The 25,986-nt window shown below is 42.0% G+C and overlaps 1 protein-coding gene across 2 annotated transcripts in view; it reads left to right on the top strand.

The window, feature by feature from the left end:
* Positions 1-582: 582 nt before the first annotated feature.
* Positions 583-25,986, top strand: part of RAD54L2 (RAD54 like 2) — a 54,163-nt gene continuing 28,759 nt past the window's right edge. For both annotated transcript variants that reach the window (XM_025044839.1, XM_025044840.1), the window contains exon 1: positions 583-775. In XM_025044839.1, coding sequence (XP_024900607.1) covers positions 637-775 — 139 coding nt within the window. In that variant the 5' untranslated portion in view covers positions 583-636. The remainder of the gene's footprint in view (positions 776-25,986) is intronic.

Here is a 25,986-nt window from a genome sequence, read left to right on the forward strand (position 1 = left end):
CGCCCGCTCCAGGGCTCTGCTCACTGCCTGGAGCATCTCCCTCCAGAGGTCTGTGGGGCTTCCTCTTCCTCTGGTTTCTGCTCAGTGATAACCCCTCACCCCTGACCCATAAAAATAGCAGCTCCTTCTGGCACACACCATCCTCCAGGACTCCCCAACATGCTTCGTTCTGCTTTGTGCTGTGTCCCCAAAGCCTAGTATAGTGCCTGCGGTCATACAGCCGTGTGTGTGTGTGTGTGTGTGCGTGCGTGCGTGCGTGCGTGTGTGTAGATATATAGATGCAGAGAGTTGGTGCTCAGGGAACAGTGACATATGAAGGAATGAGCAAACGGGAATTCTGAGGTGTGTGGTGTGTTCGTTCATTTGTTCACTTAAAGCTGTTGTCTAAGCAGCTAAGGGAAGCTTGAGCGGGGCAGAGTCACCAGCACACACCTCAGGGCCAGTGCCCTCGTGGGGAAGGCCGAAATTCGGGCGAGGTTAGCTCGCCCTGCCTGGAAAAGCTCCAGGCCATTTCCTCTCTGAAAGAGTCCTGCCCCTAAGTGAAGCCCTTGATGATTCTGGTGCCTCTGGTCTCTCGCCCAGGACCCCTGCAGCGGACCATGAGTCGGTAATGCCCACTGAGGACCTCTGGGAGCCATGTCAGACGAATCCGCCTCAGGGAGCGATCCAGACCTGGACCCGGACGTGGAGCTGGAGGATGCGGAAGAGGAGGAGGAGGAGGAGGAGGTGGCAGTGGAGGAGCACGGCAGGGATGACGAGGAAGACCTGCTGGATGGTGAGTGGCTCCAGTGAGGGACAGGTTGCCTCGTCTTTGCTTCTCGTGGAAGTTTTGCTGGGAGCGTGTGGTGTTTCCAGTTGATTTCTTAGGTGGCGAGAAGACAGAGACTGGAAACAGCCGCAGTGAGCTCATCCGCTCCTCCTCAGGAAACGGCCTGTTGCTCCACATAAGCCTCACTGAATGCTGGAAGGACCGTTAGCATTTATTTAACTCGTTTCTGACAGACGTGCAGATTCGGGTCCAGAGGTTTGAGAGTGGAGCATACTTGCCCAAGTCGTGGAGGAGTCAGTGGCAGAGTCCTTGTGGTCACACTTTGTGGTCTGGGAGTCATGGACCCACGAGGTGGCTACAGGTAGGCCCAGAGTTCCCTGGAGTGACACTCAGTTCCGTTCGTGTGGACAGGAGGGGTCGCCCGCGGAGAGATTCTCAGATCGGTTCATACCTCCCATCGGTTCACACCTCCCATCAGGAGAACCGATCGATGGCAGCCCCTGTGTGCTGCTTTGCCTCCCAGCCCCTTCCCGCTGGGGGGCGCCGCGCGTCCATAGGGGGTGGGCCCCCTCTGGACTCCTCTTCAGTTTGCCCGGCTCACCCCTTCCCCCGCCCCCAACTCGATGAGGTAGCATCGGACTTTTTCTTTTCATCTTCAGTCTAATGTTAGGTCATCTGGCTGGCACAGGGCTTCTTAACCGATTCCAGTCTTTCGTGGCATGGGCTTTAGTTGTTTGCGAGCTTCCCGTTGACTGAGGAATGAAGCGTGTCTCTTTGTAAGAGACCACCCTAGTGGAGTGGGGCATCCCGTCAGGTCATCACCACTCGGGTGTGAAGAGCCCAGGACCACGCGCTCCTGCCATTCTCCAGGTTCCAGAGCATGGTGTTCCTATCTTCAGCTCTCATTCCCCCGACAGCTGCCATATGGCTTAGGGATCAGTTTTCCCTCATTTATACTACCTACAAGCCTCTGCCCCATTTTCACTTCATCTCTGGCAAGGAAATTACCGTTTGACTTTTTTTTTTTTCGCGACAGCATCATTTGCTGCTGTCCACTGCTAGCTTATGCAGTTGGAGTCTCCCCTCCCCACCCCCAGCTGGTTCTGTAGTTCCTTCCTATAAAGGAGAATGAGTTGGAATAGTGGGAGATAGGGCTGTGAGGGTGCACCAGCAGACTCTTGCTTGGCTCTCGTCGTTCCGAAGGTCGTGTTAGATTCCCCAGGTATCTGCATCACTTTTTGCTTTTTATCGTTTGGGTTCTCAGAAGTACATTTCCAGATATCCCTAGAACTCTTGTCAGGTTTAGACTGGATTTTAGGCACTGCTGGTGAGTATAAAGGATATATTTATACACTGTCTTCCCTCTTGGTTTCTTGGAATCTTTTCTCCTTGTCAGATTCTTAATTATTCAAAAATTATATGATGTGCTCATGGGGACGTTACTATCATTTATTTAGAAGTGGCAAGAATTTAATTGTGATTTGTCTCAGAATAGTGTAGCTATGCAATTGGAGCACTTTAAAAAGAATATACAATTCTCAGATGAAATTATTTTTTAAAAATTTGAAATGATTTATTTTCATTGCTTAGAAAGTTCAGAGTGATTAAAAATGTTCCATAGGTACTGTCTCCTTCTCTCTCTAGCGTGTCTGACTTCTTGGAATTTGATTCAAGGGCCATTTCTATGTTTCACGGGAGCGTTACAGGTATACAACACGCCTGCCCCCAAATAAAAGTGATTCTTGCTGTTACTTGCGGCAGCTGCCACTGGTTTAGCTCTCGCAGCTTTTCTGGCCACTCATCTTGACCACTCTGTGCAATTTTGCTGAAACATCCAAAACCTGCCTGTTTCTTCCATCGTGCCCTTGCTGCCTCGGCTTGCTGGTCATCCCACAGTCCTAACAGGCAGAGCAGCCAGCTCTTCTAGAATTAGGAATAGCTGTGAATAATCTAGTCTTAGCAGATACAGTGCGAAGGAGTTCTTTTGTTTTCTTGGAGCAGAAGTTCTCAACCTGGCATGCTTTTGCCCCCCAGGGGACAGTTTACAGTGTCTGAAGACATTTTTGCTTGTCACGACGCCTAGTGAGTGGGAGAGGGATGCTGCTGGCCCCTGCGGGTAGAGACCAGGGATGCTGCTGAGCATCCTGCGTTGCATAGGACAGCCCCTCCTACAGCCAGTGATCTCGCCCCAAACGACAGTAGTGCTGAGGCTGAGAAACCCTTTCAAAAAGGAAACTGTTACTTCAGCCCTTTTTATTTGAAGTTTCATCCCTATGGATAACAATAGCTTACTTTTGTATTGCTTCGTCATAGTTTATAGAAAGATCTGAACAGTCTCATTAACTTTTTCAAAGAACTGTCTTTTCTCTTTGGTGATCTCTTGTGTTTGTTTTCTTTGTAATTTCTACTTTACAATATTCTTTCTTCTTTTGGGTTTATTTTGCATGACTTTTAAACTTCTTAAGAATGTGTGTAGCCTGTTTCAGGCTTTTTCCCTCCTAATGTAAGCATTGAAAACTATAAATTTCCATCCAAGTACTAGTTCCATCTCCTCACGAGCATTTTGACATACTTTCTCCTGCTTCACGGTCTTGATGATCCTGCATGGTAGGTAGCAGGGCAGACACATTTTACAGATGTGGACACTGAGGTCAGAGAGGTGAGCAGCTCAAAGTGGCAAAGCTGGGCCGTTGGTTTCCAAGGCTACATGCTCCTTTTACTAAACCCATGCTGCTTCTGAGACCACAGATTCACATAATTTCCTCTCCTGTGATGTGTCTGCTTTCTTTCTTAGTTTGTATTCTGAGGAAGGTGGGTGATTGTGATATTGTTGAGCAGAGATGAGCAGAAAGTTAGAAGTATTAGTGTGAATAAAGGCAAAGGACAAGGGAAAGTATGGCATAGGCTAGAGAAGGAGGGGCTGTCTTATTTGGTACAGAACTGGACATGTTAGGCGGACGGCCAGAGTGAGACTGGACTGATGGCCTGTGGTCACATGGAGGAGTTTAGAATTTGTTTTATAGGCAGCATGGAATCAGTGGAAGATTTGATTGGGAGCATTCACTAGGCCTTTGATTTTAGGAATGTTATTCTAGCCGTGTGCAGAGAGATGGCCTGTAGACACGGAAGACCACGTAGGTCTGTGGTAGAACTTTATGAGAAGGGTTAACGAGGATTTGAACTGTTTGGATCAGTTGACCTGTGAAGGAAGAGTAAATAGTCAGGTTTGTCATAGTGGAATTTACAGGACTTGGTGACTTATTGGATATGTGGGACAAGTCGAAGACAAAATAGTAAAGCGTGGGAGGATGATGAAACCTTTACAGAGGTGGGAAGAATAGGATAGGGAGTGGATGGGAGAGTTAAAGATATTTTTAGCTTAGCTACATTAAATTGGGGCGTCTTCTCCCCCTTGACCTTTGAATGTTGACTCATAGGATATTGGAGAACTGGTGGTGACAGAACAGGGAGACCTTGGCTGCTGGGGAAGAGCACCATGACTTTGTCTTCCAACAAAGTTGGATGAAGTAGTACATTCTCTTTGTAACATGTGAGAAATTCCGGTTTTCCGTTTCCCTGTTTTTCTTTCCTCTTGATGTCGATGCTGGGCTTTCTCTGTTCTTTTGGAATGATGGGAAAAGTTGGGTGTCAGCACCTTTGGGGTCTGTCATTATTAGAAGCAGAGACTCAAAACCTGGTGCCTCTGGAACTGGTTTTCCTTATGCAATAGTTTTTCTGGCTCAATATTTTCTTCTAGCTCTGCTTCAGGTCTAGTCTCTTGCTGGGCGTTTAAGACGCAGTGGAAAAGTTTGAGAAGCTCTGGTTTAAGTTAACCAAGATCTGGGCACAGCCCAGTTGATGGGCACATCTTTTTGGAACATACAGATTTTCATTATTATTATTATTATTATTATTATTATTATTATTATTGTCTATTTTACATGGAACATCAGGATACTAGGATCCTGGAATTGCAGGTAGATATGTGGCATGCTTAGTCCCTTCTGGAACCTGCTTCACAGGTATCTTGTTAACAGAAAGCCTCATTGATGTCAGCTTTGGCCTCAGGCTGGCCCCCTTCACCTTGGACCACTGGGTGAGGAAAGCTGGTCTCTTTCTCTACCCTTGGGTCTCTGACTTTCCTACAGGGACTTTGCTTTTTGCTCTTTCTCTGACCCCATTCTACTTGTCCTCTTTGCTTGGGATATAAAGAATCAGAGGTAAAGGCAGAGGGCCAGGGCAAAGGCCCTGGGGGTGGGAACAAATTTGCTTGTTTAAGAATCAGGAAGGTAGAGGCCACAATGGCTGGAGCGCAGAGAGCAAAGGGCAGAGTGGTCTGTGATGAGATAGACAGGGCCTAATAAGCCTGTAGGTCCAGTGGCGGGGGTTTGAGATATACCTGGAAACCAGGATTTATTTGCTTGGGTTTTAACAAGTGCTATTTCAGACTCACTGTGAGTTCTGGACACATCAGTAAATAGCAGCAGCCCACAGCAAAGTCTTGCTCTCTGTGCAGCTGGAAGCTGAAGAAGTGTAGGGAGCTTCCAGAGGTTTTAACCAAGGTCAGGGTGGGTGGTTTTTGTTTCACAGAGATTTGCACCTGGGAAGAGTAGCTTCAGCAATCCCCTGGGAACCCCGCCAATGTTTTCTCCCACCCGTGGAAGCCCCCAGGGCCCTTCACAAGGCAGCCTAGGTTGATGGGGAGTTATGGTTTTCACCATTCATTGTGGACTTTCTGTCACATTAGATATCCCTATTTTGAGCCTAGATTTCTTCCTCTTCTAAGAATAGTTTTAAATAAATGTTAATGAACCCTACGATTGTCTGATATCCTAGATCCTTCTTTGAAGAGTTTATCTGGAGTTTAGATAATATTTCCAAATCTTTAATGCCAGATTACTTATCAACTTTACTATTTAACAATAACTTTCTGGTTATGAGTAACTGTGCTTATTAAGTAAATTTGGAAAAATACGGAAGATTATAAAGCACTCAAAAATCACCCATAATTCCAGCAGCCAGTTAGCAAGAGTGCTGATGTTTTGTTGTATTTTTTCAGTCTTTTTTCTATGCAAACATATATTTTTACAAAACTAATCCTATTATATGTCCTTTTATATGTGCCATTTAAAATGCTTAAAAATCAGAATTATTTTGTAATTCCATGGCATTTGATTTATTTTTACTTTTCTAAATCTTTTATTTTTAAAATGTAAAAGTTAAAAAGATTAGAGGTTGCCAAGTGTTTAGGGCGAAGGAAGGAAGAATTGGTAGACCACAGAGGACTTTTAGAAAGCAAAACTGCTTTGAGTGATACTATAAAGGTGGAGATGCCATTACACGTTTGTCTAAAGCCATAGATGCACAACACCTGGAGTGGACTGTGATGTAACCGTGAACTTGGGATGATGATGATGTCAGTGTAAGTTCATCAGTCATAACATGTACTACTCTGGTGGGGAATATTGATAATGCGGGAGGCTGTACGTGTGTCGTGCAGAGGATTTATGGGAAAATCTCTGTACCTTCCTCTCAGTTTTGCTGTGAACCTAAAACTATGGAAATATCCTGAGTCCCCAACCTTTCACCCACTGCTTTCAGCTTCCATTTATAATTCTTGCCTGAATTAGTTATTAATATGGTGGCTGCAAAATGGTGTATTTTTTTCCGATTCTGTAGTCTGTCTACATTTTATTTGTATTGTTTTGGTAAAAATGATCTTTCTCTCCTTACTTTACTTTTTCTATGTATGTATCAGTAGAGTCTTGGATTCTTTATTAAAAAATTAAATGTGACAGAATCCATCCCGTCCATTCTGATGCTCACATTGTCCCAGATCTGGCTTAGTGGGAGCCCCTTCCCGCTGATTTCTGTGTTCCTCTGACATGACCCCTATAGTTTGTGAGCATTTCCTTTTCTTTCTGACGCAACAGTGTGTTCCAGGGCTAGCTTGTATTTTTTCTGTTGCAATCCAGGAATTGGCCTTTTCTCCAAGGAAACCTAGTTTCTTTTAGTGGGGAATGGTATTTAGAAACCAAGATCTGGGCTGTACACGTGCTCACTACTGCTGGGGTAGGCTCTTTTGTTGGGTAGAGCTAGGAAATACATTTATTTTAAAAACCATGTGTTCATAATAACTTTTTAAAATCTTTCTTCCATTCCATATCTGTATCTCTCTTCTCCCGCAGTGAGAACCAGCAACATCAGTGCATTTACTCATTTGCTGTGTCCTGCAATACACTCAAAATAGTTTCAGATAGTTTCACTACAAACCATAAATCTAAGCAAAGTTCAAGATTTTTTTGCAGTTTTTTTTTCTTTTAATGTATCCCACTGAGGCTGTATCATCAGAATACTATGCAGTTCAAAAGTTACCTGGAGTTTTTTCTTTATTTTCATATTTTTCAGCTTTATTTAGGTTTAGTTATATGCTATTTACATATCCCTGAAATGATCATAAAAATCAAGATAATGAACATATTAACGCTCCTGAAAGTTTTCTCATGCCCTTTTGAAGATCCTGCCTTCCCTCCCTGCCCTCTATCCCTGCCCCTAGGGAACCATTAATTTGCTTTCTGTCATTATTGTTAGTTTATATTTTCTAAAATTTTTGTATAAATGGAACCACATAGTATATTCATTCTCTTTCTGGGGATCTGGCTTCTTCACTCAGCATGATTATTTTAAGATTCATGCGTGTGTGTGTCAGTAGTCAGTCCATTCCTTTTCATTGCTGAGTAGAATTCTATTGTATGAATATACCCCAATTTCTTTATCCATTTCCCATTTTTGGGGGGAGGATGGAGTCCTTTTCTTTCTATCACAAATAAAGACACTGTGAACATTTGTGTACAAGCCTTTGTATGGCATGTGTTTTTATTTAGCTTTAGTATTGAATTCTGTCATCGCTAATGGCTATCCAAGTCATGGGGGGAAATGGAACTGTATAGAGCTGAGAATAGAACCTGGCAACGTTTTGCTGAGACCTCCTTTTAGACGAACCATTAACATTCAGTGAATAAGATTATCCATCTATCTGTAAATCCAAGTGACTATTCCTTAGCTCACAGACCACCATCTACCTCTAAGAGTATCAGAGTAGACTTTTTGTTAAATGCATTAGTTGAAATCAAATTCTCTTTAGAAAGGTACCTAAAAGAGTCTGTTAGGAGTCAAAGTTGCTTAAAAAGTTGTGTAGCCCAGTTAGTATCAATGCCTGAAAGAGTGGCAGGTCTCAAAGAGCAGGGGCATCAGGAGAGAGCAACACGGTGCGTGAGAGCAGCAGGGGATGGGGGCGCATCCATTCAGTACTTACTGAGCACCTGTGCTTTGCTAGGCATTGTCATGGACATTGGGAATTTAGCAGGGAATAAAAACGTCTCATGGGATTTTCATTCTAGCAGACAGAGACATAACAAGTAATACATAAGGAGCATATCGGAAGGTGTTAGGGCTATGAAGAAAGGGGGTCTGGGTAAAGTATGAATGTGGGTAATGCTGTTTTATGTAAAATGGTCAAGAAAGAGCTCACTTGATTAGGTAGCTTTTGAGTTGAGCTATGAAGGAAATAAGGGGGCTTCACCTTGTGGCTGTACGGGGGCAGAGTATTCTAGGCAGGTAGGGGAGGAAGAACAAAGATCCAAAGGCAAGAGCTTTCTTGGTGTGGGAGAGGAACAGCCAGGAGCCAGGGGAGCTGAAACGGAGCGTACCAGGGTGAGGGCGTAGAAGAGAAGCCATGGCGTCAGTCCGCGTGGGGCCTTGTTCTGTGAGATAGGAGCCACTGGAGAGACAGATCTAACTTAGGTTTCAAAGGGTCACCCTGGCTGATGTGCAGGGGACAGGCTGTAAGGGAGATGAGGGCAGCAACAGGGAGACCAGTCAGGCGGTGGTGGTGGCTTGGTGCGGGGGGCGATGGTAATGGTGGTGGTGGTGGTAAGAAGTAGTTGGATTCTGGCTGTGTGTGAAGATAGAGCCCATAAGTTTGTTGATGAAATGGGTGTAGATTGTGTGAGAGAAAGAGAGAAGGGTGGATTCCAAGGTTTTTGGACCGAGCAGCTTGAAGATGCCATTTTCTGAATTTGGGAAGATATGGGGCGAGACACAGATTGGGGGCAGACAGGAGTTTGGTTTTGGAAACAAGTTTAACATGTCTTATGCCTCTAAATTGAGATGTTCAGGAGGCAGTTAGGTTAGTATTGAGTTGAAGTTCAGGGGCGAACTCTATGTTGTAGAGAAAAACGTGGGCTACATCTCTGTATCAGGTCAGGATGAGATCATCCAAAGAGTAAGAAAAGTTAGAAGTGATCTGAGCAACTAAGCACTAGGCACTTAGAGGTGGGGACGGGATGAGGATGATCTAGGAAAGAAAACTGAACAGAAATGGCCACTGAGGTAGATGAAGACCCAAGCTGTGGAAGCCAAATTTAAGAAATCATTTCAAGCAGGGAGCTGTGTGAAAGGCCACCAATAGCGCTGCAGTGTGGAGACTGAGAACTGACCGTTGGATTTAGCCGTGTGTAGGCGGCCTTGATAAGCCCTTCAAGGCAGTGCTGGGCTCAAACCAGAACAGGGAGAGAGGAACTGGAGACCCCACGCATAGACACCACTCTTTTGAGGAGTTTTGCTGTACAAAGAAACATAAAAAAGTGGCAGTAAATGAAGGGTTATTTGAGATCTAGGAAAGGCTTTTTTAAAAGTTAAAAGGTTTTATGCATTTAACTTCTTGCCAATGAGATTGATCATGTAGGATGGGAGAAATGGGTGATACAGGAGAAATTGAGCCAGGCCATCCTGGCTCAAGCCAAGCTCCACTGTGGCCTGGAAAACCTTTGCTTCAGCACGTTAGCTTGTGATGGGGGAACCCTCGGCCATCTTCACGTAAAATTTTGTGATCTTGGACAGTCCTCCCTGAACCTTTAGATTCTCTTTCACAAAATGAAAAGTCTGTAACCTGTTGTTCTCTTGTTAAGGATAAAGACAGGGAAGGATGAGTATGTTTTTAAGAGTTAAAAGTAACCACCAAAGCAGAGAAGAGGGCCGTGAGACCGAATACACTCACACAGTCAAGACAGTGTTAATAGCTCTCGATTGCATTTCAGCATTTTGTCCTTAACTTAGATAACCAGCAGTATTCCTTAAATTACAGATTCAAGTCAGATCCTTCTGTTCTATATTTGCCTTGTCTTTCTTCTCCACTTCGCCGGAAAGTTGTATCACCCTTTGCTGAAACAATGTGGGTATCTGTTATTGGACTGATTTTTCAGAATCACCTAAATCAGAGTTTGGAGTGACCTCCTTGTTATAAATGAAGTAGTGCCCATGTTGATACCAGTTTCTGTCGTTCTTTTCTGTGTGCCAGGCTTAGAGACAGAAGGGCAGAGAGTTTGGGAATGCTGGGGCAGAAGATTGTTCTGTAAAGTTGCATCAGAAAAACACGTATGTCGACTCAGTTATCCCCTGTGACTTTGTAGGACTTTTAACACTTTTCTAGTAAGCTGTGGGGTGGGAACTTCTGATTGTGGGTTTAATTTGCATTGCCCAGATTACTTAAGATATGGAGCCCTTTTCCATATGCTTTTATGACTATTCACTTTTGCAAAGTGCCTGAACACATTTTTTTGACCATTTTTCTTTTCTTCCACCCATTTCTCATTGATTTATAGGAATCCTTTATACCTGGGAATGAGTCTTTTGTCAGATGCACACATACACACACTCACCTTTCTCTTCTATATTGCTTGTTTTTTTATCTTCTTAATTATTATTATTATTATTTTTTGCAGTTTTATGCTCTTTTTTAAATTGTATTTTTCATGAATGGGTGTTTTGATTTTGACGAAATCAAGGTTATCCCCCCCTTTATGTTCAGTGCTTTTTTATGCCTTTTTTAAAAGAAATCTTTGACTTCCCCAAGGTTGCGAAGCTATTCTCCTGTTATCTTCTAGAAGCTTTAAGGTTTTCTCTTTACTCAGGTCCCTGATCCACCTGGATTGTTTTTGTACGGTGTGAGGCAGGGGTCAAGTTTGCCCTCTCCCCCTACTACTCTTATCTAATTGACCGAGCACTCTGCATTGCATTTTTGTTGTACCGTTTGTTGTAAACCAAGACAGAGCTCTCTGCATGTGCGGCTCTGTCCCTTACCCCTGTTTTTCTCCCACATGACTTTCTGGGAACTAGGAGTAGAGGGGAGACCCTGCAGTGTGGTGGCTGAGAGAATGAACTCTGGACCTAAGCACCTGGCTGACAGGGTTCAAATCCTGTTTTCACTCCTTACAGCTTCGTGGGGCAGGTTTCCTCATCTGTAAAATGGGAGTAAGTATAGCATCATCTACTTAATAGGGCTGTTTTGAAGACTGCATGAATTAACATTTGTCACAGCAGTAAATCTAGCAGGAGGATGATAATAAGCAATGCCAGTGGGCTAGTCCTCAGTGTTTCTGGGAGCAGAATGAGTGATTGGAGCAGCTGTTGTTGGATGGCCTTGGGCATGACTGGCGATGGGGCGGGGTCCCTGTCCAGCAGGGCTCACCACAGACCTGGTGCTGGGCTGGCCCTGACTTCAGAGTTACCCAGCGACCCTCCTGACTGGAAGGTCTTCAAGTGTTTTTTGAATCATCTTCTGAAGTCTTCAAGTGGTCTTTGGTCCAATGTAGAATACAGAAGCAGGATGTGCGGGGTTTGAATGAAGTTCCCCCAGACCGCATACCGAGAGGGACAGCAGCAGCTGTCACCTTTCTTTCTGCCGCTGTATTGACAGGCACTGAAGCTTAGCAATGCTGGGCACTTGCTGAGGGGAAAAAAAAACGTAGAGAAGGCTTTCTGGAGGCCAAAACCTTTAAGCAGAGACCCGAAAGAGTAAGAGTTAGAATTAAGTCTTTAGAATCTAACACACAACTGTTAGATGAAGAGATGCAGAGAGAGACACAGCATGAGCATCAGCGAGGCCCAGAGACGCCTGAGTGCCCTGTGCTTTCCCGGCTTCAGAGCGTGGAGCCCCGGGCGGTGGGCGGGGGGAACTCAGTGGCCGGAGGCCAGCAGTCAGAAAAGACCTTAAGCATTTTAGATTTTATCCTAAGGACAGAAGGGGAAGTTTTAAAGTGAGTAAGGACTGTGACAGGACCCTATTCAGAAAGCTCTCTTCGGGCAGTGTGGGCTGGCGGGCGCAGTAGGGAGGCGGGGGACCTTCAGGAGGCTGGCGCAGGAATCCAGACCAGGTTGCCGGGTGTGGAGAGGGCTAGAGCGGGATGTTTAGGTTCTTTGTTTAGCCACGGAACTTGTGGTTGAACATGAGAGGCGAGAAGGAGAGGAGGTTTTCTTCTCTTGTAGGCGAGCAAGAATTGCAGGGGGCTTCAGAAGCGCTACACTGTGGAGCTACCTGTGACAGCCACTGCCGAAGTCTCCTCCAGCTTAGAGACCGTAGCACTGTCCCCGTGAGAAACATCTAAACCTGCCAAAAATTTTTGTAAGAGTTTATCAGAGCCAAACTGATGGCATGCAGAAAGCAAGATCTCCAGCACTCCGAAGACTGTTTAGTAGTTTCTTTTGCGTATTTGGAATGAAGAAGGGAACGGAAGATTTCATGGAGGTGGAGGCACACAAGGTGGGCAGCCTCTGTGGTTTGTTCCAAGGTCGTCACAAAGGGTGTTAACCACGGCCAGCAGAGCAGGAACAGGGCTGGCTTCAGGTAACATAACCCTTCACAGGCCCGGGGCAGCTGCCCACCGTGACGGCCCATGAAGAGATTTGTGATCGGCTCCCCTGGCCACGGATTTATTAGAATCCCTTTATTGGATTTATTAGAAGAGTCCCTTTATCGGCCACGGTATTTATGTTCTCGCCACTCTTAATCGTTCCTTTCTTTTCATCTATCATGAAGCAAAGATGCGGCGCGCTCCCAGTTATACACTTGTTTCCTTTGAATTTTCTATGGCCCCAAGGAAAAGGTTCGTTTTATTTTCACCATGGCCAGTCAGAAAGGGCTTTACCCGTCTTCTCTGACCAGAGTTTCTGCCCCAGCCTTTTGCATTCACAGTTAACGGTTAAGGTTTCAGCTAATGAGACGTTTGTTGAAGTTCTACAGCATGCAATAGTTTGTTTTGCCATCGCATGACTCTGAATGATGCTCTTTTTTAAAAAATTTATTTTTCAATGATAGCTGACATATGAAACGATGCTCTCTTTAAGCTGGAGTGTGGGAGCTGGTAATTGAGTCCTATACTCCCTAGCGTCTGCTTCTCAACCTGCCTTGTTCTCTGCTTTCAGATCAGAAATTCTTAACATTCAGAGTCTTAAGGGATCATTTAAATGTTTCAGCTATACGTGAATGCGTTTTGTGGAAAAAAATGATGCGCTGCAGTGTTCTCTAATTCTCAGCGTGATGTCTGCTGCGAGTCTGAGGCTCTGCTCGTGAAACCCCGATCTGTGTTCACAGCCCTTTCTCAGTTGCTGAATCCTTATGGGAATTTTCGTGGCTTTGTTTTTTTGTGGCTTGGAGCCTCAGTGGCTTGGAGCTTCGAAGTGTTCATCAGTAGAATGGAAAAGTAAACAGAGCACTGCTGATCCCTCCCGCCCCATTACTAGTGTGTCTTTGTCTGTAGGACCAGTTTACTGTCATCTCCTCTTAGAGAGTAGACAGACAAAACAGTTACACATTTGGAGGATGATCACCTTAGTGTGTGCACCCAAGTCCTCTCTCAAATAAAAGAGGTAAGATGAGCTGTCGGTGTTTCTCTTTGTCCTCCTGGCTGCTTCTTGCTTGTTGTGGACACCCTTCCATGGGCCCTCAGTGGAGTTTGCGTGTTATGCAAAGCTTTGTATGTTAGTCTGTGCCTCTGCCACCATTTAAAGTGGGTTTCCAGGAGGGGGGATGTGTGTGACTGGAACAGCATTGTGAGGCTTCACCTCCTGAGCTCTGGAGGGCAAGGCCATAATCCCCCATGGTGTAAATGGCTCATTCTCTTCGTTCTTTTAAAATCTACACTTTGGGGGTGCAGAGGTCCTGTTTGCCACTGTAACTCTCAGCTCAGGCTCGCTGCAGATGGCTGGGAGATTGCTTTTTAGCCTCCCTCGGAGAGGCAGCCAGCTGGAGCCCCCAAGAGGAGCAGGGAACCCAGCACGATCGATCGTCATGGCCCTTGAAGCCGCTCCAGTCCCTCCACCTCCCTGGCTGCGTAACGCCAAGCAGCTGCCGCCGGAGCTACTTTATTCCCCGTGGCGCTGACTGGCAGGTGGAGGAAGCACTGGCCCTTTAGTGATTCTGACGTTTCCAGGAATAATTTGCTCCAGTCGTTAATTCTATTTTTATTTCTCCCATGTTAGGATCACTTGTACTTTGGGAAACAATCAAGGAACATTTCATGACCTCTGTTTTTCCATTCAGATCGCTAACCCATTAAATCTTTACCAGAGAGACAAGAGACCCTGGAGGTAAAATGGCAATATGTTAATGTTTCTGTTTGATGTTGTCACTTGAGGCCTTTGGCAGAGTCTGCAAGGAAGGGCTCTTTCCCCAGGAAGCTGGCCTAGGGTCCCCAGGTGCCACAGTCACCAGATGCCTTGGGTCGCATGTCGTTTCCAGATGACACTTGGCTCTCTCCATCTTCTACGCCCTGGGCAGTGGGGTTTCCTGTCCTCACCGTGTGCTGGTGGCTCAGGGAGTGGCGTTGCTTCTTGAATTCTGGAGGATGGGAGGAATGGGGGGATCAAACTGGGTCTGTGATGCAGCCTTTGCGTTGGGCATAGAGCCTGCTTAAGAAAATATCCACTAATTTTCTCATGGCTGGTGGAATGATTAGAGAAAGTGGGGGAATACTTCAAGAATCAGCTCAGATTTCTGAAGTAATGATGTCAGTTTGGGCTGTTGGAGGTGATGATGTTTTTCATATTGGTAACTGTTCTTTATTCTAGATATACTCATCCTTATTTATTTTGTAAATAACATTTAGTCTGTGGCTTATTTCTTAACACTGTTCATAGTGTTCTTTGTTGCAGAAAAATATGTAGTCAATTTAAGCAATCTTTCCCATTGTTTAATAGTCATTTATTTCATGAGTGAAAAGTAAGAGGATGTAGGAGAGGCACATTTTAAAGATCGGAATGTGGTTCTCATCAGTGTCTTTGGCTTTAATTTGGATTTAAATTTTTTCGATTTTGTAAAATTATTCTAGATGTTACCTTGTCTGTAAGATTTTAGTAGAGCCAGGCATTTGCTTTACATGTTCTCGTAACTTTGAAATGTTTCTTAGAAACTTAACTAGAATTCTTCAAGGTATTATTAGCCTTAGTCATGAGTTTTCTTTATACCTTTCTCTCAGAAGTTCCTGCTTTATGGCTGGCTTGCTGAGAATTCAGTAATTCTTGCTTGTGGTTGCAGAGTTAGCTAAAAGTCTTCATCGTGAGGCAGAGTCAAAATTAAATCTGTCTGCAGCACAGGGCTACGGTTTCAGATGGGCTGAAAAGACATGTAGTTGTGTTTACAAATGATTGTTTCTTTACTATTTTAGCCTTGATTGCACTAAAAGCAGTGGTTCTCATGGCAGTGATTTTGCCCTCACGGGGACATTTGGCAGTGTATGCAGATATTTTTGGTTGTCGGGTTATTTGTTTAACTGGGAAAGTGCTGCTAGAATCCAGCGGGTAGAGGCTTTGGATCCTGCAATGCACAGGACAGCCCCGTAATGCGTTATCTGGCCCCAAATGTCAGTAGTGCTGAGGATGAGAAACACTATGCAGTCCTGGTATCTTTAAAAAATGTTTTGCAGTCGTGAAAGCTCAGTAGGAAGGCTGGCCGTTTCTTTTCCTCACATCTTAGGTCATGAAGCTGAAGTCGTGAGTTAGAATGGTATCGCACCATGCTCCCAGATCTCGTTTTTAAAGATGTGTTTAATTTAGAATCCACTAATGCTTTTTTATGAAGATTTGTTTCTTCCCAAGGATTAACTATGGTGAGAATTCTTTTCTCAAATTGGCTTCCGTGGCTATTTTGAAGGTGAATCACATTTCGATCTGCATGAGATTTTAACTTTTTTAGGCCTATTGGCAAGTATATTGGCTTTCCATGGCATTTATAGTATCAAGGAAGGCTTGATCCGCAGAGAACGTCACTGTGTGCCTGCAGATAATAGATGAACATAGTGAATAAGATCTGATGCGCTTCAGTGGATTTTTTATTCATGTATATTTTCCTCTCGTGGCAATTTTAATAAAAACAAGCTCATTAAAAAGTTCAGCAGACATTCATTGAACATCTCTTGTGTGGCAGACATTTTTGTGAGGCTTTAGAGATACAGCGGCGAATACGATGGACAGAACCTCTGGCCTTGAGAAGCTACATTCTAGGAGAGACAAATGGTGAGGGTTGAAGGGAATTACTAACAGCCTCAGATGTTGACAAGAACCTGTAGACAGTAAAGGAAAGCGGGGAGCCCCGGGTTGGGGGGAGGGTCTGTTCTAGCCTGAGTGTAGGTTGATGACTATTCACAGATGTTTACACGCTTGTGATCACCATTCTAATCAAGATATAGGAAATATCCATTTTCTCAGAAGGTTCTCTCATGCTCCTCTGTAGTCAGTTTTCCAGGCAACCACTGAGCTGATTTGTCATCAGAAATTAGTTTTGCCTGTCCTAGAATTCCATATCAATGGAATTATACAATACACATTCTTTTGTGTTCGGCCTCTTGCTCAGCATGTCTGTGAGATTCATCTGTGTTGTTGCATGTGTCCACAGGTTTTTCCTTTTTGATTGTTGAGTAGTATTCCAGTTGCATGAATATGCAACTTGTTTATCCATTCACCTGTTGATGGATGTTTAACCTTATGAATAAAGCTGCTCTGAAACATTCCTGTGAAGTTGATATGTCATATTTTTAAATTAGAGCTGTTTTCATTTCTCTTGGATAAAATACCAAGAAGTGAGTTGCTAGGTCATATGGTGGGTGTATGTTTAACTTTATAAGAAACTACCAAAGTGTTTCCAAAGTGATTGGATCACTTTATGCCCCTGCCAGCAATGCATAATAGTACCAGGCACCTCACATCTTTGCCAGCACTTGGTATGGTCTGTCTTATTAATTTTAGCCTTTCTAATGGGTGTTAAGCAGTATCTGCTTATAGTTTAAATTTGCATTTTCCTACTGATTTCAAGCCTCTTTTCATGTATTCATTGGCCAGTTGTACATCTCTTTTTGTGAAGTATCTGTTCTTCCTCTTTTGCTCTTTATTGAGTTCTAAGAGGTTGTTTTTTTTTTTTTAAATATATTTTAAATACAAGTCTTTTATCAGTCATAGGTATTACTGATGTTTTCTACAAGATTAACTTGACTTTTTTTAAGGATGCCTTTTGCAGAGTAGTTTTTAATTTTGTTGAAGCACACTCATCAGTTTTTTCTCATGCTTTGAGCTTTTTGTGTCCTGCTTAAGAAATCTTTGTCTACCCTAAAGTCACATATATTTTCTACTAGAAGTTTCATAGTGTAAGCTTTTATGTTTAGGTCTTTGATCCATTTTGGATTATTGTTTGTATATGATGTGGAATGAGGTAAGGGTTGAGCTTCATTGTTTTTCTCTATGGATGTCTGTTGCAAGATGTGTGGAAAAGATGATCTTTATTCATTGAATTACTTTGGCACATTTGTAAAGAATCAATTGACCATAAATGCGTGGTCTAATTCTGGATTCTGTTCCATTAATCACTATGTCTATCCTTATGCAAAAAACCATAATTACTGTAGTTTGAATCAAGTAGTACAGGAATTCCAACTTTGTTGTTCTTTCTAAAAATTCTTTTGATTATTCTAGGACCTTTGCATATTCATAAAAATTTTAGATTTAGCTTGCCAACTTGTATTTCAGTCAGATAGCGGCCACAGCTGAAACAGCAAACAGAGGCGGAAGCTACATTGCCTTTTATGATCTAGCCTTAGAAGTTACACGGTGTCGCTTCTGTCTTATTCTTTTGGTTATGAGCAAGTCATAAGCCCGTCTAGAATCAAGAGAAAGAAATTAGAACCTATTTCTCAATAGATGTCTACGTCATACTTTAGAAAAGCACATGCTATAGAAGATATTGCATTCATCTTTCGAAAAACAGCCTGCTACACTCCACCTTCTTGCCACAGTAATTCATGTTCTTCCCACAAGCAAAATACGTTGCCCTCTCTCCTCAAGACTCCCGCAGAGGCTCATCCCATTATAACATCACCTCAAAGTCCAAGACCTTGTCATCTAACTCAAATCCACCTGTCTGTGTGACTTTTAGGTGTAGTCTATTGTGGCCACTCCCTAGGGACAGTTTCTCTTATCTGAAGACTTTTTATGAACTAAAGAGACAAGTTGTCTGCCCCTCCACCCACTTAAGATGTTGATACAGGGATAAGATAGATATTCTCATTCAGAAGGTGGAGAGACGGGAATGAGAGGCACACAGCCGTCCTTGATCCATAGCAATTCTGGAATCCGTAGCTGAGCCCGTTTTTGCCAGTTCCTTGATTAGAACTCAGTATTACAATCTGGGAACTCAGTATTTCCCCAGGGCTTTTGGCTTTGTCCTCTGGGCTCTTAGTTTTGCCCTATGAATAATTCTTCCATTTCCAAAAAGTAGCCTGGATTACAGCTGAATCTCACCCTGCTGACTGCTTCTAGAAGTGTGAAGGTCCAAACCTGTTCTTCCTTTTGTACTCCATCTGTCTCAGTTCAGGTTCATACAGTTCCTTTATAAACTTGTGTATTAGTATAAAATCCACTTTGTTAGATAAAAGCCACGCCCACAAATCTCTTCAAGATAATCTTTCTGCTTGACCTTCCCAGGACACTGCTTTGGAACAATACTCTTAAGATTTTTCTGAGCTCTGTTTTTAACAGAGGAGATGTGCTAGGCATCCCTTTAGGATCTTTAGGGGGCTTTTGTCTGTTTGAAAAGGTCTATGAGGCACTACTTTAAATATTTCTGAGATCATAACAAAGGATTTTATGGGTCTGCCTTGGATTTGATCTCTGTTTTCCATGTTACTGCAGGTGATGGGGTGGCTAGTGTCTGACACAGTGTCATAGCTTCCTATGACATTTTCCTTTAGCCTTGTCAATAATCTCCATGAGGCCCTTTGGTCTTTTACTACTTTTATTATTGCCGGTCTCCTTGTGGCCCTTCCAGCTTCCACTCACCACCTGATCCCAAACACAATGCCACAGTTTAGTTTTCTATTGTGGCAGCATCCCAGGTACCAAGTTTCTGTTTCGGTTACTATTATTGTGTCATAAATCTCCCTAAAAGTTACAGATTTAAACAATAACACTTATTTTATTATTTCTCTTGGTTACTATGGGTAAACTATTCAGGAAGGACTTGGCTGGCTGGCTGGTATCTAGGCCATTTAGATTTCTCTTGATTGAAATATCTTGACTGTGGATCACATTTTCCTGTTTCTTTGCATATCTGGTGATTTTTGATTAAATATTTTTTTAAAAATCTGTTATCATCCCCTGAAGAGTGTTCATTCTAATTTTAACAGACAGTTCAATTTCAAATTGATCACCTCGAACTCGTAAAGCCTTGGTTTTATGCTTTTTTAGTACCAGTCTGTGAAAAGCCCAAGCTATTTCCCAAACCTAATCTGGCAGCACTCAGTCTTTAAATTCTGTCTCCCTGCAGAGCTTGTCATGGTTTGGTTTTACACTTTGTTAGGGAGGATCCAGTTTAGTTCTTACTCTAGAGGGTGGTTCTTACTCCTAGGAAGAGCCTTTCTGTGTCTCAGCTGGATGGTAGGGGTGTTATAAGATGTTAATGAGACGGTCCACCCCGGCCGGTCTATAGCTCCCAGATTCCCCTGGCTCAGCTCTTCTCCAAGCACTGCTAACTCCTAGTTCCTCTGTTCTTCTCTCAACCCAGTAACTGCTGTTTGCTGGTAACAGATCTCACTCCGTCCATGTACAGCCAAGCCTGCAGTCATAGACTCATAGAGTCCTTCACCTGGACTTCTTCGCACAATTCCCTTTCTGTCCAAAATTTCAGCCACTTAAGCTGCCCTGAACCCCGATCTCTGCCTTTTCAGCTTAGAGGTGCATTTCTTGGACTCCAGCTGTTCATGCTATAGTGGGAGGTTGTCCCCAGGCAGAGTGCTGGATGATCCGGGGCTCATCTCATGAGTTTCCCCTTTTTTAGCATTTGCCTGTTAAGCACTGTCTGAAAGTGCCTTCCTCAAATATTTTGTCCAATTTTATCATTGTTTACAGGAGGAGAGTGTTCCAGTTCTATTACTACATAGCAGATTATCCTAAAATGTACCAGCTTAAACAGTCATTGCATTTGCTCATGATTTCGTGAGTCAGGAATTCTGGAAGGCAGTGGCTGGGCCCCTTTCCCTGGGGTCTCACGCAGTTGCAGTTATCTGAAGGTTTGCGTAGTCTAGACATCCAGATCGACTCACGTGGATGACAGTTGATGTCGGTTGTTGGTGGGGACCTCAGCTATCTACTAGGGTGCCCACATGCAGTCACTCCATGTGGCCTGGATCTCCATACAGCACAGCAGCCACGGGGTAGTCAGACTTTTTAGATGTTGGCTCAGCATTCCATAATGTCACTTCTGTTCTAGTCTTTTGGGTTAATCAATCATGAGTCTACTCAGACTCGAGGGGAGAGGGCCTTAGCTCTTGTTAGGAGAAGTGTCAAAGAATTTGCAACCATTAAAAAAAAATCACCTTAGAGGACTAGCTCAGGACCAGTTACTCTGTCACAGCCAGAAGTGGAAGTTCATTCTTCAAGTTTCTATAATGTTATAGAATTATATTCTAATTTCCATTGATTTTTTTGGACTGCAGATCATTTAGAAGCGTATGGATTATTCAGAAGTGTATAGATACAGCTGAGAATTTTCTAGTTATCTTTGTTTTTATTTCTAGCTTAATTCTACTGTGGTCAGATACATATTCTGAATGGTTTCAGTTGTTTAAAATTTGTTCAGGTTTGCCTTATGGTCTTGTATACAGGCAGTTTCGATAAATGGTGCATGAGCTATTGAAAAGAATATATGTTTTGTCATTGTCGAGTGAAGTGTTCTAAATATGTTAGTTAATTTAGGTTTATTAATTATTTCATTCAGCTCTTATATAGCCTGACTGGTTTTTTGTCTATTGGCTTGTTGTAGCCGCCAGCCCCCAAAAGACACACGGACCACCAGAAATCAGTGAGTTATAGGAAACATGTTCTTTATTCAGCCAGCTGGGTCTGCCAGGGGTATGCAGACCCCAAATTAAGCAGCCCCGAAATGTAGAGGTACAGAGTTTTCAAGCCCTAAATCCCATTCCTCATTCTGTCTTAAACACAAAGGTCTATTTTTCTCCTATTTACTACCTGTCAACCCACAGGCCGGTTGTGCAAGCTGGGGTACAGAAGCAGAAAGCTTATTGTTAGAATGTTATGTTCCCATGGGCGATAGCCTATGTTCCTATGGGCGATAGCCAAGCAGTAATTTTCCAGCCAGCACAGGCTCTTATTAGTTATTGAAATAGGTAAGTTAGTCTCTCACTGTGATCATAGATTTGTATATTTCTCCTTTTAGCTTTGTCAGTTTTAATATATTTTGAAGCTAAGGTACTGTGAGCATATCGATTTGGCATCTCTATATCTTCTTTGTATGTCAACCCCTTTGTCATTATAAAACATCCCTGTTTATTTCTGGTAATGCCTCTTACCCTAGTGTCTTGTTCACCTGATACATCAGCTTTTGGTGAGTGCTTGTTAGTATTTATTCTTTAACTTTCAACTTTTTTGCTATTCTTATTTGTGTCACTAGCTTGCACCAGAGAGTTGGATTTTGTTTTTATCCAGTCTTTTAATTGGAACATTTAATCCATTTATATTTAATGTAATTATTGATATAGTGTTAAAACTTAACTATCTTACTATTTATTTTCTATCTCATCTTTGTTCTTTTTCTCTTTTGGATTAAACAAGTTTTTTTTTTTTTTAAATAAATGATTTGATTTTCTCACTACTAGCTTGTTAGTTATGTAATCTTTTACTGTACTTTTAATGGTTATTCTAAATTACAGTATGTATTCTTGTCTAATATAAATCATCGCTTTCATTAGTTCCTTGACTATATTAGGACCTCAGAACACTTTAAATCTGTTAACTTCTTTCCTGCCTTTTATGTTGCTGTTTTTATGCATCTTAATTTTACATATTTTAAATACCATAAAACGTTGTTGTTTTTCTATAGTCAATATTCATGCATATTTTCCACATGTGCCCTTTTTGTCATTCTTCAGTCATTCTTTCGTTTCTGTTTTACATCTGAGATCATTTTCTGTCTGAAGAACTTCCTTTGGTATTTATTTTTGTGTACATTTCTTTGCAACAAATTTAATTCTGTGTTTTTCTTTGTCTGAAAATGTCTTTATCTTGCCCTCATTTTCAAGTGATATATTAGTAAAAAATCCTAGTTTGCTAGTTATATTCTTTCAATACTTAGAAGCTTTTCCGCTGTCTTCTAGTGTCTGCCATGTCCCAAAAATTCATTGCCATTCTAATTGTTGCTCCTTTGAAGGTAACGTGCTCTCTCCATCCATGACGGCTTGTATGATTTTCTGTTTGTTATTAGTTTTCAGCAGTTTTGCTATAATCTCCACAGGGGTGGTTTTCTTTTATTTATCCAACCTGGCACTTCACAGAGCTGCTTGATTCCAGGTATTATATATTTTGTTTTTAGAATTTCCTTTTGTTTGTTCATTTGTTTGTTTGTTTGTTTGTTTTTAATATTCTGATTACCTGGTGACATCCTCAATCTTTTCATTAGTTCTCTCCATTTCTTTCTTTGTTTTCTTGCACACTTTTATCAGTTACTTTTTTTAGTATCTGAGTCATCAGTGATTCTGGTTCTGTTTGTTTATTCCTCTTAGCTTTTGATCGTTTGGTCTTATCTCCTGGCATACCTGGTAATTTTTCATTGAATGTTGGGTATCGTATATAAAAAAAATTGTAGAGACTATCGATGATATCTTTAGAGAGGGTTTCTCTTTCTTCTAGGCAGATACAGTGGGGCTGATCACCTTAATCCAGTTGGACAGAGATTAATGAAAGTTGGATCATAGTTTATAAGCCCTTATTTATTTCTGGCACACTCCTGCTTCTAGGGTAGAGCCATCCCACAGGTTCTAACTGAGAGCCAGCCAAGGTGTTCACTGGGCCCAAATGCTCTGGTGGGTCCTAAATTCTAATTCTTGTCTTCTCTGCACCTTGAGATTATAGAAATATCCGCTCTGCTTTTCAGTGGTTTTCTATATAGCTTCTTAGCCTCCTTTTCTCATTCAGCTTCAGAATGAAGCAAGTGACTTGAAGAAAATGAGCTGAGCTTTGGTTCAGTTCTGCCTTTCTCTCTCACCGAGATCTTGGCTCATGTCTCCAATTTTTGTCTTTTTAGCCCCACAAAATTGTCAAAAGCTCTTCTGGTTTCTTTGTCTTTTAGTTAGAGTCTTTTGTTTGGGTGACTTAGCTTCTCAGTTTCTTGCCCCAGCACCCAGACTTGGCAAAAGAGCTGGAAAGAAATGGCTGCAGAATGCTGGCTCGCCTCTTACGGATTTCTCCTTCTCTGGAATCCTGTTCCTTCAACTTCTGGTTGTCTCAGCAGGTGTTCAGCGCCGTCAAAAGGTTTTGTTGTTGTTGTTGTTTTAATTTGATAACATATTTTTAGCTGTTCTTGGTGCAAGCATTGGTTTGCTTCAAGCTGTTCCATGTTAGCTGGAAACAGCAGTGCCAACCCAACTTTAAATATATACATAATATTTTCTTATTGAGATATAATTCACCATTTTAAAGTGTACAATTTCAGCGATTTTTGGTATGTTCATAAGGTTGTGCAACCGTCACCACTGTCTAATTTCAGAACATTTTCTTCACCCCAGAAAGAAATGCTGTCACTTACAAGCAGACAGACACTCTTTACCCTGTCCCCAGCCCCTGGCAACCGCTATCCTTTCTGTCTGTTCTGGGCATTTCTATAAATGGAATCATACAATATGTGGCCTCTTGAGTCTGATTTCTTTAACTTAGCATAATGACTAAGCCAACTCTGTGTGTGTGGGGGCGCAAAATATATATAACATAAAATTTACGATTTTAGCCATTTTTAAGTGTACAGTTCAGTGACATTAAGTTGTGTGATCATCACGACTGTCCATCATCAGAACCTTTTCATCATCTCATACTGAAACTCTACCCATTAAACAATTACTCCCCGGGCCCCGCTTCCCACAGCCGTTGGGAACCACCATTCTACTTTCTGTCACTATGATTTTAACTACTCTAAGTACCTCATATAGGTGGAATCATACGGTATTTATCTTTTTGTGACTGGCTTGTTTTACTTAACATCCTCAAGATTTGTCCATGTCATATCGTGTGTCAGAATTTCCTTTTTAAGGCTAAATAAAATCCCATTGTATGTATGTATCACGTTTTGCTTATTCTTTCATCTGTTGATGGATACTTGGGATGCTTCCATGTTTCAGCTTTTGTGAATGATGCTGCTGTCAACATGGGTGGATAAATATTTCTTCGAGACTCTGCTTTCAGTCCTTTTGCGTTCACAGCCAAAAGTAGAGTGGCTGGGTCCGTATGGGAATTCTGTGTTTAATGTTTTGAGGAACCGCCATACTGTCTCTCACAGCAGCTGCACCACTTTATGTTCCCACCAGAAGCACGTAAAGGCTCCAGTTTCTCCAATCCTTGCTAACACTTGTTTTTTATTTTTTTGATAGTAGTCATCCTGATGGATGTGAGGTGGTATTTATTGTTGTTTTGATTTATATTTCCCTAATGATTAGTAGTGTTGAGCATCTTTTCATATGCTTATTGGTCATTTGTATATCTTCTTTGGAGAAATGTCTCTTTACATCCTTCGCCCATTTTGAGTCAGTTTTGTTGTTGTTGTGTTTTAGGAATTCTCTATATAGTCTAGGTATTAATCCCTTATCAGATATATAATTTGCAAATATTTACTACCATTCCATGGGTTGCCTCTTCACTCTGTTGATAGCACCTTTTGATGTACATGACTTTTAAATTTCCATGAAGTCCAGCTTGTCTTTTTTTTCTTTTATTGCCTGTGCCTTTGGTGTTATATCCAAGAAATTATTGCCATGAAGCTTTTCCTCTATATTTGCTTGCGAGAGTTTTATAGTTTTAGGTTTTACATTTAGGTTGTACATAGAGAGAATCCCTGACTCTTAAAAAATATTTTTACCGTTAATTTATTAAAATCCATTTTGAGATAATTTTTGTATATAGCATAAGGTAAGGGTCCAATTTCATTCTTCTGCGTGTGGCTATCCAGTTCGCTCAACACCATTTGCTGAAAATACTATACGTTTCCTATTAAATGGTATTGGTACTCTTCTTGAAAATCATTTGACCATATATGTGAAGATTTATTTCTGGGCTCTCAGTTCTTTTCCATTGGTCTGTATATCCGTCTTTATGCCAGTACCACGCAGTGCTGATTACTGTAGCTTTGTGGTATGTTTTAAAATTAGGAAGTGTGACTCCTCCAACTCTCTTCTTTTTCAAAATTGTTTTCACCTGTTTTTGTCAATAAAGTTTTACTGGACAACAGCTACACTTGTTCACTCATTTGTTTCTGTGTGGCTGCTTTTGAGCTACGATGTCAAAGTTGAGTTGCAACAGAGACCTTATAGCCCAAAAAACTTAAAGTATTATTATTGACTACCTGGCCTTTTAAAGAAAAAGTTCACCAATTCCAGGACATTAAAGCTTTTTGCTCATTTCCCCAGCTGTAGTGGATTGTACCACAAATAAGTAAATGGAAAATAAAAATAATTTGTATTAAAATACTTATGCCACTCTAGATGCAAATGAAAAATAATAGATAGCCCAAATGCCCAGCAGCAAGGGAATGACAAGCATTCTTTGATATACTGGAAGCCAGCCATTAAAATGACAAGTATGTGAATTGTGTCAAAGGAATATTTATAGATAACAGGTGACCCAAAGCAGAACACAAAGTGGTGTGTATTCTTTGATTACCAGTATAAAATAGGCAAATATATATTAACGAATGTGGAAAAGCTGAGACCTAAATAGTTTAGAGATTAGTGCTTATTACATTTTATTTTCCATTAAAACTAAAAAATTTTTTTTTAAATCATGAATTTTTTTATTTGAGAAAATCTGAAACATAATAAAACAAATAGATACAGTGGGGA

This window comes from Pteropus alecto, unplaced genomic scaffold (genome assembly GCF_000325575.1).
Source record: "Pteropus alecto unplaced genomic scaffold, ASM32557v1 scaffold53, whole genome shotgun sequence".
Lineage (NCBI taxonomy): Eukaryota > Metazoa > Chordata > Mammalia > Chiroptera > Pteropodidae > Pteropus > Pteropus alecto.